General features: G+C 39.2%; 1 protein-coding gene across 1 annotated transcript in view; it reads right to left on the bottom strand.

The window, feature by feature from the left end:
* The window catches only part of nav3 (neuron navigator 3), a 179,651-nt gene that overhangs the window by 55,704 nt on the left and 106,436 nt on the right, over positions 1–17,511 (bottom strand). Inside the window, exons 9-10 of the mRNA XM_086146866.1 lie at positions 15,271–15,386; positions 6,526–6,634 (exon numbers count right to left, since the gene is read on the bottom strand). Coding sequence (XP_086002992.1) covers positions 6,526–6,634; positions 15,271–15,386 — 225 coding nt within the window. The remainder of the gene's footprint in view (positions 1–6,525; positions 6,635–15,270; positions 15,387–17,511) is intronic.

Raw genomic sequence — 17,511 nt, 5'->3', positions numbered from 1 at the left:
GCAAATACTTTTGGCCATATGATGAAATACATATATAAATATATGGCCCTTTCATTTTTTTAGGTAGCCTTATAGTCATGTGACACGACACTGGTAAGGATTCCTCTTTGTTCTTTTAAATTACATTGACGCGGCAAGCCAAAAGGCAAGCACCTGTACAACTTAGATGTGCCGGTTGTGAGAAAACAGCACACCAAGACAGTTATCTTCTTGGATTTTAGTGACTCAAATTCAGTTGAACGTGAAACAGGGGAAATGGCACTTTAGAACAACATTCCTGAAGGACTGAACTTTACAGAGGTCACTAACCATTTCCTTGAGCTGACCTGGATGGAAAGCCAAGGCAAACTACAGAAGTCATGACAGATAGTGTAACCACTGTTCTGCCCACCATTATTTTGAGGTTTACAACACTTAAAACCCTCAACCTGGTGATGTTTAGTATGTGTTAATCTGTCTGCCATCAGGTGCTCAGAATTCTGTCCAGCAGCTCTAGGTATATTGTGGAACCACCTCCGCTTCATGTGTAATTCATTGCTTCATTGTGCTTCATTGTGTAATTATTGCTATATTAATTTTGGTCTATGCTGTTGCTGGGGAACTTAAAGGGGAAAGTAGATTGGGGATTTGCACCTCCTATGTATGCTGTGGTGCATAGGAATGTGGCTCCTGCTTGCCGTGTTGTGAATAGCCTTTGTGACGAGGCTCCTGTTGGTGTGGAGTGAATAAAACTTCCCATTGTTATCTGGCTACATTTTGTATGGAGTGAATTCCCAAAAAGGTTGCTTATTTACTTCTAGGGTGTAGGTGCAATACTTAGTATTTCCACTGGGAAGTCGCAGCCACAGCTGACCGGTTACACTTATTTTGCTTTCTTGTTAGATTGTCCATCCTTGTCATCTCCGTTGTTTTTATCAGAAATCAACAAATGAACTCATAATTTTACCTGAACTATCACTTAATCAAAACAGACTTATTTTTGCATTTAAGCTTCCTTCCTTTCTTCATTCATTCTATTGAAAAAAATCAACCTGTGCAGTATGCCTAGTGGCTTTTAGGTGGGTTACATATGCACTCCAAATTTGTTATCAAATATTGTCAGTGTTAAGAACTTTAAGAAGACTTGATGTTGTAGACAGTAAGCAGTATTTGTTGAACTGCAAGAGATAGAGAGAGAGAGACTTGTCAAGTCACTGTATAAATCCTGCTAGACTGACTCACTGTCCTCAATATTCTGCATTAGGGCCTACAACCGTCACAGCACTAAATTTTGGCTTCAGTGTTTCACAGCTTGGGCGGCATGGTGGCAAAGTAGTTAGTGCTTCAGCCTAACAGTATGAAGGACCTTGGTTAGATTCTAGGGTTGTGGAGTTTGTATGCTTTCTCAGTGTCTGCATGGGTTTCCACTCATGGTCCAAAAACATGCAGCAGGTTAATTGGAAAAAAATGGAATAAATTGCCGTGAGTGAATGTGTTTTTTTTTCCATACATGTGTCCCTGTCATTGACTGGTGACCAGTCCAGGGTGTACCCAGCCTCTCGGGGATGGGCTCCAGCATCCCCCGCAGCCCTGAGTGCAAGATAAGTGGCAGACGATGGATGGGTGGATGTTTCGGCGGTATATAAGTATCACCGACCAGGATCAGCTTGTACCGTCTAAAACAATTTGTAACATGTTTGTCTTGCAACACCAAATACAGTTACATTAGGATTGATTCCAGGGAAGTGGAAAAAGTAATGTTTTCGGGTCTTTTATTGCATAAAAAAAAAGGGTTGTAACCGCTCGCAGTGCGTGCGATGATTGAAGGACAGCAATATTTGACAGTGGTGGTACCTGGCTAGAGCGCTCTCTGCTGGTGAAATAGTGTGCTGCAGTTGCATGTTCAGGGAAAGGAAATTCTGACAAAAACCCAAAGACCAGCTTCAAACTGTCGTTATAATGAGTAGCTGACAACATAAATTATATCCGTACATATAATTTCATTCATACTTATAATTTGTTTTCAAGCTACTTTGAAAGCTCTCTTTAAAGAAGGCTTAACTGTCCCTCTTTGCACAGTTTTATTTAAAGCAGAGCTTGCATGTTGCAAACAGGATTAACCCCGATGTTGTAATCGGAATGGATGTTGCTGTGTTAACAAATGCTACTTATGATATAATTTCAGAATATGATGACGGACTAAATCGTTGTTGCATGTGTGTATCGACACTGGCAATCTGTCAGTACTTAGCAGATGTTACCAACACGCAATAATTGTATATGAATACATAAATATTGCTCTGAGTTTTTTAACTGAAAGTGAAAAAAGACAACTTGTGGGTGATCATTTCAGATGAAGCAGTTGAAGAGGAGAAGAGAGGTGGAATGAGAAAAACTGTGCATGGCTTGAAGCAGTGTCTCACACATAGCAGTTACTGTGGAGTCAAAAGGAGAAACAACTGAGCGAGCAAGCGTCTATGTGTGTGTGTGTGTGTGTGTGTGGTGAGAAAGGGTAGGGAAGACCAAAGTGCCAACATGTGAATTGCAACAATGCCGGGCATCTTCACAACACATTTCCATTAGCAGCCTGATGTCCACACTGACAGAATTATGCAGTATCAATAAGACGAATATGATAAATAAATGAAAAAATAAAATATATAAAACAATGCAAAAATCAACTGACAATCAGATTATCAAATGAAATCAACAGGAAATCAGTTTGCCATGCTACAAGATACCAAATTGTGTAAAGATGCCAACATTAAGGCAACAAAGGCCCTGCTCTTAGGTTAGAGACCTTAGATATCAGGGACAACATCTCAAGTACCTCGGTAACTAAGGTGCACAAACATGATTATTCTGCAAACCAACAGGTTACCATGAGTACTACAGTCTCTATTTGAATGTATATTTGCCTAAAAAATGACTGCATTTTTGATCATCTAATGTGACTTAAATAAATATTGATATTTTTGTGTCTTAAAAAGATCACAAGATCTCACAACCACCGATGTGTTGTCTCTTGATCTACAATCTGGTATAAAGATAAAATAAATCCATTCACATGTTTTGTGTTTAGGGAAGAGCTTAGCTGAGGAATCCATTTTGACAGCAGGAATTATATATTGCAAAGCTGTTTAAGATAGAAATTGCCCTCAACTTATCCATTGCACTTGCCAATGAAGTTTGAGATTTTAATAGGTTGAAATGTTGTAGAGGTCAGTTCCTTGGGATTAAGGAACTACATGTACAATTACTACAAGAACTGCAATTACAAGAATGTAATTTTATGAAATGTTGCATCCAGTAAATCATTTTTATGTACAGGACAGTTGTCTATTTTATATCTAGTAAAGTCCAAACATATGCACAAACATTTCTTCAAAATACACATATAAATAAGATGACAGGAAAGGTCAAAACTACCTGGACTAATGGTCCTCATAACATTACTGAGATAATAAACTGAGCCAAAATAGTGAAAGCCTCACTGCAGATATCTTCGTTTGCTTCGTTCGAAGCTTTGACTCCAAATGTTGACGCTTTATTCCAAACAACTTCTCTTGATACAACTGTCCTAGACTGTATATCACCAATTCTACATTCTCAAATCTTCCCACTCCCACGGCCCCCAATGACAGGTCTACAGCCTATATCTTCTATTCTGGGGTCGCTACAGTATGTTATTTTCACCATCAAAAATAATTTTTGTTCTAGTAACTAATTCAGACATATTGTGCCTGCACTTTCAGGGTTGTCAAAGCTTTGGATGTTTGCTCCTGGTGGACCTATACACCAATATTGACTGTTTATTGGTACAGAGGGAAAACCCTTAAAAGAGAAGCAAAGTGAACAGCAGGGTAAGGAATATGACAATCATGTCCATGTCCGCACAAAAATGATTAATTACCAAGGTGGTTCATGGTGATTATACCCATTTCTTATCCAGGGCAGAGATTAAGATGGTATAGCAAGGCTTTTGTCACAGACAAAATTAGCTTACATATATTGAGGCGGTTATCATTCTCAGAACACTAAAATGTATAGTTAACTATAGCATAAATAAAATGCCTTCACAACTTAACACTATTTTAAAACAAGCTTTGTCCAAAAAAATTCAGAGGTGCATTGATGCATTTCTAAATACTCCATGCTCTTGTACTTATGATGAATGTGATGCTTCTTTTCTACGAGCACTCAGGATTAATAACGCCATAAGGCAACGGCACTGTATTGATCAAGACTGGCTACAACTGCAGATGAAAAACAGTAGAAAACACATGCACACACAAACAGACAACCATCTATCATAGGTGTCAGCCCCCCCGGCTACCATCTTCCTCGATAAATGGGACAAAATAATGTACTGCAAGAGAGGGAGGTACGTGAGTGGAGAAGTGATACCCACGGAACTGACTTGAACCAATGGTTTTTATTTTGGATTTGTAGTCTCCACCTTGAGTGTTTTTAGACCCTTAGTTCTCGATACCTTGATGAGAAAACGACCCACCACACTGGATATCGATAAACTAAAGGAGCCTTTCTGTGTTTGTCAACTGGTGATGAGTGTGGTGTGGATTTCTAATTAAGTCCTATAAGTAGGATGGAGAGGATGACAAAAAAATTGAGGAAACATCATTAGCTTTTGTAGACAGACCTTGCAGTTTGATCAACATGATAAACTATGTTGGGAAAATAAGGGATATCAAAATGAATTATGCTTCTAATTGCAAAGGACACCAGATGCACAAAGAAATGGTGTACGAGGAAATAAATCTTTTAATGCTCCCTCCATGCTGCAACCAGCAAGGACTCAGCATGGGATAAGCTGGTCAACATACGGACAATCCATTATGTAAACAGCCAAATATTTTGGAGTGGTAGGAATCAATAAATATGAAGAAGGACACAAAACACTTTGTCTCCTTAATTTCTTTTGACCTTGCTGTTTTCCAACATTTATTTAACATGTTGATTGCATGTCCTTGCTGTGTTTATACTGTGTGCCCCATCTAAGTGGCCAAACAAATCAATGTAGACTTTTACATATTGACACAAAAAGTGCTAATTGTACAGTGTGCATGTAAGTTGGACAGAAATGAGATGATTAACATGTGACTTGACAGACCGGCAATTCAACAGATCATTTCCCAAGATCTTAGCTTTATTTTCTTCAAGTAACTATGTTATACATCAATTGTGACTCGCTACCTAATGCAAATGAAAAATATACAAACACCTCATGCAGCTTTTAAACTTAATTGCTAATTGTCAGGACAGAGTAGACCCATCAGTTGAGGCTGTCTTTGACCAAATGAACGCTCGCTGTGACTGGTCTTTACAGTGGGAGCAAAATAATGGTGAACTTTCTCTTTACATAGTGTAGGTCACATAAGAAACTTTGTATATTGCATTGTGCGGTCATCTTTATAGTATACCTGCATGTGTATCGAAACTTGAGATCTTAAAACCCACCTGACCGGAACAAGCCGAATCTGTTAACTTTGGTCAATGAAGATGTATGGCTTATAGATGTAACTGTATCTTTAATAAGTGGATGGTTGAACATGTTGCTGTCCTAAAATAACCCATTGGCAGCAAAACTGGGGTTTTCTTCACATTTGATTTATTTCTAAAAACCGTCTGATTGAAATCAGTTGATGCATGAAGAACACCAGGTGGGGGGTGGACTCTTTGAAAATATTGCCATGGAGGCTTGGCAGAGCATCCTGTAACACTGTGTTAGTGCAAGTAAGATTATAAATAATCACCATCTTCATCATCAGAAGCAGATGGCATTTTTTTGCACCGAATAAGTTTTCACATATAAATAAACTTGCAAAGCTGCATTACACTTTCATCTATTATTCCTAAAACTCAAAATCTAATTCTAATGCAGAAGTCCATTGCAGCACAATGACTGTTAGGACAAGAAAGATAGTTAAATGACAGTGCTGCAACAACAAAATACTGAGAACATAACAATATAATCCTTGAACAAGGTTCATGTGACAGAAGGACTGCTGAACAGAATCTACAACTGACTAGAGGTAAGATGGACAAAAGTGACCACAGAAGGTCATATTTGTATAACTTTCATCCATCTTAGTGCTGTTATATGTGGAACTGGACATTTGCACTCTAGGGCTGGATGGCATGGACATTAGGCAACAAAATATCAGACATTTTGGAAAGCTACTTTTATTTATTTATTCTAGCGATTATACCATGAAAAAAGTTGCCTGACTTGAGAGATCGAATACAGGTTGTCCTGCTCAAACATCTCAATTCTGCTGGTTGAAAAAAAAGGCAAAAATAAATGAACAAAAGGGGTATACAGTTGACAAGTGAAGTGAATTCTTTGAAAATACTTTTTAAAATTTCATGAAACCTCCTCAAATGGAGTGCTATTTTTTAAAGTGTAACAATAATTAATGAGCAGTTTTGATACCCTTAAAACACAGGGTGAACTACAGGTAGAACATACAAAAACAAGAACTGTTCATCATTGTTCATCAAGAATGGTCAGTACCAACTGCCTACCTGTGGCTGATCTGTGTCCCTCTTAGACTGGACATGGTTTCTTCCAGATTCTGCCGCAGGTCAGCAATATTCTTTACCGTCCTCATGCGTCTTGTCTCAGGGTCCTCTCCTGAAGACACACATTTTATGATTTACTCAAAGATGTTTATACCTGGATGCACACACTGACGCAGGAGAAGAGAACATCTGACATGTAGTTTTTCATCAGATGTCACTATGCGTCTCAGTAGACAAACAGAATGATTACCAATAGCATGGGTAAACAATTCTAAACACTGTCCTGACAATTTTGAAACCATACAGTAAATCGGTTTGTCAGCCATGATCCCTGCATTGTATGCAATTTCTTTACCCTGGAAAGCAGATATATTATTCTACACGATACTGACAATTTTCCTTCAGGCAAATGCAGCGCTGTTGTGGCATGACACCACATACTCTGTCAGTTAATTTGAACCACAGTAATTTCTGAGTAAAGGAAATTGAGAAATTGTTGATCTTGTTTGTCTCAGGCATACTGGAAAAACTGTGTCCTCTGTCCACTCTTCCTCTCCAGCACTCCAACACATATAAAAAGAAAGTCATATGGTTCCTGTATGTCTAAGAGGCTCCTTTACAGATTAAGCACTTGTTTAGATGAGAAATTAGCTTATTCTAAACAAGTGCCGGTAACAAGAAAAGGCCCTGCAACATTGCAGACCTATGAGCTGCAGGCGCTCCAAAAAAAAAAAAAAAGGTATCAGCTTGTCTGCTCCAATCAAGCTACCCTGTTAACTTGTCAAGCTGGCATATATCCGCAGGCTGGTACCACAGAATTGGTAATTAACAAGTGTCATCAGACAGAATACATGCTGGTCATTTTAAGATGCTTTGAGGAAAAAAAGGAAAAAAAAAAAGAAAGAAAAAAGATGATGATACAGGCCAATGAGCAAGCATACAGAAAGAAATGCCATGACAGCTTTTTGGTTAGATGAGTGAGAGAAGCTGTCACTGTCCTGTTTTCTTGTGAATCTCAGCACTAATACTGCATGCCACTGTCCTGAAAGTGAGTGAGGCAACCAGGATTTGGAGTCTTGAAAGTGTTTCTAGGCTCTCGTGACACAGCTCGGCACCACAGGAAGGACAATAGTGTCAGGTGATTATACCCTGAAATATGAAGCAGGTTTGAGATGAAAATAAACAGAAATACTCAGCCTGGTCCCTCTGGATGACTATTGTTTCAGAAAATCAATTTAGGAGTTCATCTCAGGGCACTTGGATAAACTTTCATACAAAAACACACAAACAGGAGTTCAGTCTGAGAAACAGTTCTGGATTTTCTTTGGTATTTCAACTGTTCTTTTTGTCACTATCCTGCAAAAAACATTCTGATGTATAATATGCCAGTGCAGTGAAATTGATATATAAACCTCAATGACATATGCAAAATTAGTATGAAACTTCTTGTCTTATCATAAGAAATGAACACTGTTTAATTGCAATGGACAATATATTTATAATGATAAATATAAATACTATTACGGTGTTATTAGCCCTCAAGTTTGTCTAAGGTCCATTAGAAATAATACAATATCGAGCATTTAACCAGAAATCAACATTTTAAAAAATTCTCATCATAGAAGATAAATATTTTATTGAATAACGATGTTAAAGCATTTTTTATATTGATCGAGGCCATTATTACATGATATATTTCACTACCAATAACTTTATAGGTCAACTCTTTGAATTTTGCATATTGCATTCCATCATTTCAAAGGCAGTTAAGAATACCCAGCACTAGGAACACAAAATGCAATTAACATTCTGAGTTAATGTATTGATTAAAATATCCCGGGAACCAAGAACATACACAAAAATGTCTGAGCTAAAAAATTATTATTGCATGGACACAGGTGAGTGAATAGCAAAAAAGAGGCTGGGATTTTATTGGGCACCGTTAAAAGGGTGTGGTGCTGGCAAACATTGTCAGTCCTCTTGTCTTATCAAAATGTGTTTTTCCCAATTATAGCAAGATTTGACCTTAATACCAGAATGCATAATGATCCTCAAGGTGACAGAAAAGTCCGATATAATTGATGTCTGATTTTGCCTTGGAAGAACACACAAATTGCGGTGAAAGTTTGAGTCCTACTACATAGTTTAACTCAAAACCTAACTATATAGACCCACATTAGATCTTTGGCTATATACTAGAAACCCATGAAAAAAATAAAATGCTTCATTTAAAATTCACTAGGAGAGAAGAAGGCAGGAAAGTAATTGTGTTCATCACACGCTTCTGTATTTTTAATGTATTCTGTCAGGAGGAGAACCCATCTGAAACGGCAGAGACAATCGTGACACAAAAAAAAAAAATCTTTGAAGACCAGGATGGTATTCAACTGCCGGAAAAAAAAGAACATCTCATAAATTTAATACACCCAAAACTCAAAGTATTACCATTCCTATTCTTCTCTCTCACTAAGTTTTTTTCTTTAAATATCTAGCGCTTGCCCTCTGCTCCTCTCACTGGAGCCCCTTTGACAAAGATCCAATTACAATGCCATTATAAAGTGACGAGGAAATCTGGGCCTCAAGTCTCCACCATAAAAATGGATACCTCTTGTAACGCTGAGAAGCTGCTCAAGGCATACGTCTGCTTTTATGGATTTGTGTGTCTTGAAGCATTACTGCGGTTTAGGAGCAGAGACAAACTTGCAAATAGCAACATGCTGAAATTCAGAACAACATATACTGTAAATCAAAAAAGAGACACTTAGGGGATGGTTCTAAATTAGAAATGGCAAATGGCTTTCATTTATTTCAAAATACCTGACGGCATTCTGACACTCCAGTGGCCATTACTGGAAGAACCAAAATGAGACATGTTTAAAGCTTAACTTCTCAAAACTCCTATCCAGTATTTGGATAGGTTTGAGAGGAAGCAACTATCCAAATAGGAACTCGTGATATAGCAACATATAATGAATAAAATATATATAATTTTCCTGTGATGTAGTGATGTTGTTTCCCACAAGATTTAGTTTTGAGATATTGGGAAATGCCCTCAGTAAACTGACCTTTAGAATTAGGTAAATGACTGAAAAATCTTGCATAATATTACATGGTGCCAAGAAAATTTGCCACAAAATCAGCAATGTTTTTTTTTTTTTTTGAAAAACTTCAATTGCAACTGGAAGATGAGATGAACAGAAAATGTTCCTGAATTTACTAAAAACCTACACTTAGTAACTATTTCAAAATGACCAGGGAGATAATGTTTAAAAAAAAATCAATAATAATCTTCTTGTTCTTAAATATCTAAAATAATGATAATTTAAATAATAAAAGTATAACATTTATACATTGAAAAAACGATGTGTAATTTTGCATCAATTATTTCCATTTGAATCCCAATAAAAGAGTATTCAAAGGGTTTTGGTAAGCAATTGGCAGAGCAAAGCAAAGTGTACTCAACTACTCTCCGTTTTGCATAATTGGTATCGCTTATCCGACATTCAATTACCCATGAGTCAGATGTAATAGATGGACATAAAATGTATTTGTTTTTTTTGTTTCCCAATGAAGGTTTAGCTGCTGACAGGCTACTAAGAAAAAAACAAGAAGCTATTGGTTTAATTGAACAAGTCTTTACAGCTCTTGTCATGGTAACTGCAGTCATCATTCAAGTATATGGGTGGTGAAAGTAGTATCCTTAGTACACACAACAACAACCACACACTTTGAGGTTATAGTAACAAATCCTGCAAGAGATAAGAGTTGACACATCATAAACTAAATGTGCTGTATCATATTGACAAAGGTCCACTCAATTTCAACACACGATACTCAATCTCTATGTCACGCTGTCTTTCAATAATGCATAACACTCCGTAGCGGCGCATCCACCCCTAGCTGATAACTCGTGAGGTACAATCCCAAACATTTCATTACGATGCACACAGTTGCCAGCCCACACAATAATTCACATAATAAAATGCACACAGCAGGACATAACTGTATGCAAACTTGAGGTTTGCTGCAACATTAGCTCAGCCTCAATGAGCTTTGGCTGTCACTGATAGGTGTTCTGCTATGGCAGCTCTCTCTCTCACACACACACACACACACACAGTTGGATCCTAAAGCAATTTTAGGGTGCAATGGCTGTATGTGTTTTCAAACTGACATCCCGGCACATTGAGAGCTTGTTAATAAACATAAATGACAACGTCTCCCAAATGCCAAACGGACGAGCTGCAATCACAGCAGCTTGATATTTTGAAAACTTGGACAGTTATTTAAATGGAAGTAAATGGGTTTACAGAACACACGTACACTTGTGTGCAACCAACAAAAACCTTGCTTTTTCATTAAAGGGTGGGATATTTGAAATTCTCTTTCTCAAGGTCTCTCTGCTTTGTCATATCATACCTCAGCCTTCTGAAATCAGACTCAGCAATAATCTGTCTGTCGCTAAATCTCACCCTGCTGTGCTGTGCATTTTGCTTTGTGTTATGTGCGCAACCACAATAATCGCCTTTGCTTTCACAATTTGATAAAATTGTGCGTTTTATCAGCGCCCCGCCAGCCCCCTATCTCGCACACACAAAAGCATGCGTACGTGCAAACACACTTTTCCTTGATCAAAACCATTGGGTATATGTCAGATTTTGTGGTTCAGTCTTGCTATTGGTGATCAATTCAGTTTATACTATAAAAGGTTGTTTTTTTTGTCCGTGGTTGCACTTGATGTAGAGCCAATGAGCAAAATAAAGATTTGTGAGATGAATGGATTTATTATGGAATTTTTTATAAATGGTATTTAGTATTTAGATATTTAGTATTTGAATTTATTTTACTCAGAGCATTTAATGCGGGGTTATTGTCACGAATTTTTGCTCACACAAAACTTTCGTCACATCAAATAAACATTTTATTCCTGGTATTATTACCACCTAAATCTGAGCAAATAATTTTCACCAAAGACAATGCTCACTTTCTGATACTGTGCTGACTTACGTGGGCGAGGTTGCGTGTGCAGGACCTGCTCCAGGTCGCCCAGCATAGTGAGGATCACATCCTTGTCAAGCTGAGCCGTTCCCTCACGAGGCCCTCCCCCCGAAACCTCTTCCTCTGCCCAATACCCGCCGTCCTTTTCTCTGCCTCCCTGTTTCCCACTGGCGATGCCTGTGGATTCCTCGTCTGAACGCCCGCTGCTTCCCTCTTCATCCGTTACAACCTCCTCTCTGGATGACTGCAACGGCTCTGCCCGTGGGTGGCCACTGTACGAAGCTTGCTGTGGCCGCCCACCTGCAGCTGTGCATCGACAAGGGACAGGGATGAGGGAGTGCTCCGATTGCGAAAACACCTTTGTAAGGGAGAGGGAAAGGGATCGAGCTCTGATACCCCGGACTCCTCCGCCCCTTGCCATCACCTCCTTTCTAGGGCTTCCTTGTAGGCTGCCTCCTGGACGCTGTGCGGAAGATGAGTGCAAAGAAGAGTTCTGAGGTTGGGAAAGGTGCGGAGGTAGCTCGTCCAGCTCAAAGGAGTAAAGACGTTGCTCTCCATCACTGAGTAAGGTCAGGTTTGTAAGGGAACGCTGCTTGATCCGTAGGTTGAGATTGTCAAGGAGTGGCTGGGGAGCCCGTCGAGCTGGGCTGCCTCCCTGATAGACCGAGAACTCTGCACCTCTCTTCATGCTTTCTTCTTGCTCACCTCTCTTTTTGGCTCGCCTCTTCACCACTGGTACTTCAGTCATAGACACAGGACAAGCGAGGAGATTTACCTGTGCATTGCTTTCTGTTTTTCATCTTTGTTGCACTGGGTATAAAGGAGTAAAATGTTGGGAGCAGGTACCAGAGGATGGAGCAGACAAAAAGACTTGTCCCCACGTCCGACACTTGCCAGGTGAGGTCCCTGCTTGAGCAGGCTGGAAGCAATGCAACCACAGGGCAGCGGCAGGAGACAAAAGCTCCCACTCAAGCGTGTAGATAGAGTCCACATCCATCCTCAAACCAGCCCATACTCTTGGTGACAAAATTAGATGGAGGCAGTCACTTCCGTCAGTCCCTCTCCTGTCCTCATGCCTTCTCTGTTGCCTTGGCGCCAGTGTTTTCCTTTAACACTGTCAGGGGCGTGGAGGAACGAGTCGCAACATTTCCCTTTTCCTCACCAACACGTTCCCTCTTGCTTCCTCCCCATGCACTCACACATCGCTCTCTATCTTTTCCCCTATTAATCGACTGTCTCTTTCTGTGCACTCTTATCTCCCTCCCTCCTCCTCCTGTCTTTCCTTTAATTACAACCTCACTGCCACACTTCTTCTGCCTCCCCTCTGACTCTGACAGTCCCTCTCTCCTCACAGAGGAGAATGAGCGGGTGGTGAAGCAGGCGAGCAGCAGGCTCACATAGCTCTCAGCCTGCCAGTTCATTCCAGCATGCAGCCTGCAGTGCTCTCTCTCTTGTGCTCTCTCTCGCTCTCTCTTTCTCACCGCTCTTACTCCCCCTGTTGATCTTTCTTACTCTCTCACCGCTCTTACTCTCCCTGTTTATCTCTCTCTCTCTTGCTCTCTCTCTAAATCCCCGTCACTTTCTCTAGCCAGCCATCATCGTCTCTTCTTCAATCTAACACTCAGCCTCTCTATCTATCTCACAGTGTGACAGTGAGTTGTTTGGACAGTGCACCTGTAAGCCTGCAGCCCCTGCTGCACCACTGGCTGCCCGACTTAATTAAATGCTATCTTGAGGAGCTAAACAGTGAGCCCACAGCTTATCATAGATCAACAATGAGGTCATGGACTAAACATATTCTCATCAGTCAGTGCAAGCTTTATTATCCCTGCTGCCATCGGTCACAGATGTCTTTCACACATTTTTATCCCAACTTCCAAAAGACACCTATAGAAGTAACCTCAAAAAGCCAACATTATGGTGATCACTATAAAATACATATATACTATAGTACTACAATAAGATATTGCAAATTATCAGATGATAAATAGGCAGATTTGGAGTAAAAATATAGAATATAATGATAAAGCAATAATATCAGAACATCACACTTCAATGCTCGTTGTCCATTCCATAAAAACATCTGAGAGGAATGGTTAAAAATCAATGAAAGACAAGACTATCCAAACATGCAGCTTCAATGTTCTGATATTATCAAAACTCTCTGTTGCTACTAACATGAGCAAGGCTCGCTTTGTGGCTTTTATGGTAGACAGAGACTTCAATTACAGATTTCCAGCCTTCCATAAAATGTAAACTAAAGTAAAGGTTATGAAAAACATCAAACGTGACAACAAAAAAACAAGTATTTTATACGGACATCAAACAAAGGGAACAGCCAGTATCACAATCTAATTTTGCCCTTCAAATGACAGCCTCTCGAAAACCCACAACCAAAGCAAAACATCTGGAATGTTGCAGACCCAACTGACACCCTAAAACCTGTAACCAGGAGCTGTATGTGCACAATGTGTTTGGTATTATCAGGAGTAAGTTTAAAATCTAAATATACCTTTTCTGAGAAGGACAGTAAATTGCCAAGAATTCTAAATTTCCCCTCAAGATGATAGATCAATGCAAGGATGGTATTCATTTGTTTGTTATGTAATGGAATTAGTGGATTTACGATACAGTATCCCCATATTAGAAAAGGCAAGCGCCAACAAAAACAATGGAGACTATCTTGTTCCTGAGATCTCATCCACAGAGGCTCAAGTACTCAGATGGTTGAATGAATGAGTGAATAGATAACTCAACAAATATGAACTTATAAATCCTAGTTTCAGACAAATTGTTTTTAAATTCAGCTATGTCAACCTGATCACAGTTCTCCAAATATTGACAGTCATTGGCTATGTGTAGTGAATTGGAATACTATCAAACTCATCAAGTCAGGTTTTCCAGGGCTGTTTGCAAATGACAGACTATTATGCCATATTACAATATATTACAATCACAGATTATAATTTGAGATTCCTGTAAATTTTAATTTGAGTTATCAACTAGATGACTAAGTGTAACATATGGTCCACTAATTAAATAGCCGGACAAGTTTTTGTTGATTATGTGTTCGCTGTATTTTGGTGGATTAAGCATCCCATCAATCAATCCAAACATGATATTAAAAATAGGACCCAAAACGCTTGATTTACCGAGTTTTTCCATCAGTGTGGTTCAAAGGTTATGTGCATCACCTGCCCTCTTACGTCTCATTATAGCTCAAATATTTACATGGCATTTTGAAGCCATTGGGATGAAAATCTCATCAAGAGGCAAATGTGGAATGGTTTAAAAAATGAGGGACTGAAAATAACAATGCTCTAGTTATCATGGCTCATATGATTGTTATAGTAGCTCTACATCATGACCAATGATGGCAGCCTCAAGAACATTACCAGAGATCACATAAAACTTGAGTCAATTTTGTCAGTGCCGAGCTTTTACTTCTACAAATGAATCCACGAGGCATGCTCACGTGTACACACACACACACACACACACACACACACACATGTACACAACCGTCTTACCAAAAATGTGAATCCATTCTTCCACACACAAACAAATATTCTGTTCTTACAATAGCATAAAAAAAAATCTACCTAGAAGTTTCTTAGTTACTGGGTACAGATACTAAACAGCAGTACATGAGTATCACCAGGGATATACATTGAACTATCGAAGCTTGTGTGCACAGCATGAGAATTATCACATATATAATGCCACAGCATGTATGCTGATCTACAATACCTGATATCTCCTCCAGGCACTGTTTGGCTGTCTTGCTGTAAACCAACTCTCCCTTGGTGGGGCTGAGGCAGGGGTCAGCTGGGGCCACCATGGTGCAGTCATTTTCTGAGAATGTCCTGAAGAAAACAATAAACAACAGAGCAGTTTAAAGGATGGAGTAGAAATTTCTCCAGAGCCTTTAGTTGGGGGAAAGTTTTGATTGTGTTCCCTTCAAAATTAAGATTTGGTGTCTTTTACAAATTAATAGGACTACCAAATCGGTGTGGGGGGAGCTTTTGCCAGTTCTTTCTCTTTTCTTTCTGCTATTTGTTTGTGATTTAAAGACAGTCTAATGCACACACACATGTTCTTGGTGTAAAGAAAACAAAATCCTTCATGGTAAAAAAACGCACGAATTAAACATTATAAAAAGATTACCTTTTGATGAGCCAAAGTCTTACTGATTTACACAAGAATATACACAAAAACTTGTTTACATGATGGCATGTGTAAAAGAGACACACACACACTGCTGTTGCATGCACACACACACACACACACACACACACACACACACACACACACACACACACACACACACACACACTAGGAACAACCACCACCTGCAAAGCTACAGATAATTGTCTTCTGCAGCAGCAGCATCAGTGTGACTTCACTTTGTGTGAAAGCTATTTTTTATTTATTTTTTCTCTGCAGGACTGTCTTACCTCAGTGGATTCTCAGACATCCTGATACTCCCTACTCCTGCATAGAGGAAATTTGACCCAAAAGAGAATACCAAATATAAATGACTGCTACATTAATTTGAATCTGTGATATTCAACCGATCATCTGTAGCTTCCCTGAACAATTTTGCAAACTGAAAGACATCTCAGCTGATGATGCAATTGGATTGAAGCTATTTTGTGAAAGTATTACATTAGTAGGTGGCAATTCACTAGAATAGAATACAAGAAAGAGAACATCCACCAACTATCTACAGTAATAAGACTGCAGCAGTTCCTTTCTTTTTTCAACAAGCAAATACATAAAAATGAGAAAATATTAAAAATGAAAAAAAAAAGACAACTTGCCACTAGTATTAGTAGCCTTGTTTATATGTACTTTTACTTATTTCCCCCTCAGCTACTTGGTTTAGATTAGGCTAGAAGAGTTGGGCAGGAAACAGAAGAATCTGTTACTGACACAGCAGTGCAGCCTCTAGCCTCTGTGTGGGAGGGGCATGAATCAGTCCTGCACAAAAACTGCAGTAAAGTCATGAAACCACATCCAGTATCTTGACTGAGATGGATACTCTGATATTTTGGTAATAAATTAAGATGAACTGCTATAAGGAAAGGCCTTTACACCTGCTGATGGGAACACAAAGAAAATGATGAAGATGAGCAATAGGATCAGGCTCATGGCTCCCAAAGAAAATAATTATCTTGGCACTGGAGCTTAAGGCAGACATTTGTGTCCGCACCAACATTTTCATACTGCTTTTGGTACAGCCAGGCAGCACAGCAGAGGATTAGTTTCGCTGTATTATTATGAATGGAACAAATACCAAAAAAAGTGACCAACTCGTTCAGCAAAGTTTGATGTGTTCGTGGCTCACTGGCAGGCCAGCACTACTTTCTGGCCACACCACTTCACCAAGTGTTTACCTTACCAATGTCTAAGTCAGCAAGCTTCTTAGATGACAACTTTAAACTTGAAGTGGTGACAGCTTTTCACAAACCAGATATCATTAAAGTTTTCAAAAGCCAGTGTCTCTCCACAATCAAAAGTAGAGTGGTCTTGGCTAGGATGAGAGCCAGAAAAAAGTTGAAGAAGCTAATAAAACTGGTATGACAAACCAAGGAAACAATCATGTCAACTTTTTCCTAGAAGAATGGAGGATAGCCAAATAAAGTGAATTTTGAATACATCATAGGAGCTATGATTCTTCTCCTTTTGCCTTTTCCTTCAGGGGTCGCCACAGTGAGTCAACCTTCCCCTACTAACCCTATTCTCTGTATCCTCCTCGCTCACACCAACTACCTTTATATCCTTTCTCACTGCATCCATAAATCTTCTTTGGTCTTCCTCAAGACCTCCTACCTGGCAGCTCCAAATCTGGCAGTAGCTTCAAATTGCAATGCAATGTGTTTCAAAGCACTTTGTCCTACACAGCACTTTCATTAAGTAGTGCTTGCTGTCGCCTAGCCAATCAAGAATCAATCTTGAAAGATGAAGATACAATCTTAATTGTCACAT

This window comes from Fistularia commersonii, chromosome 5, assembly GCF_037954325.1.
Source record: "Fistularia commersonii isolate RoL2024-O1a breed Wild chromosome 5, RoL_Fcom_v1.0, whole genome shotgun sequence".
Lineage (NCBI taxonomy): Eukaryota > Metazoa > Chordata > Actinopteri > Syngnathiformes > Fistulariidae > Fistularia > Fistularia commersonii.
The sequence above is the reverse complement of the archived record's forward strand: the minus strand, read 5'-3'. Positions and strand labels throughout refer to the sequence as shown.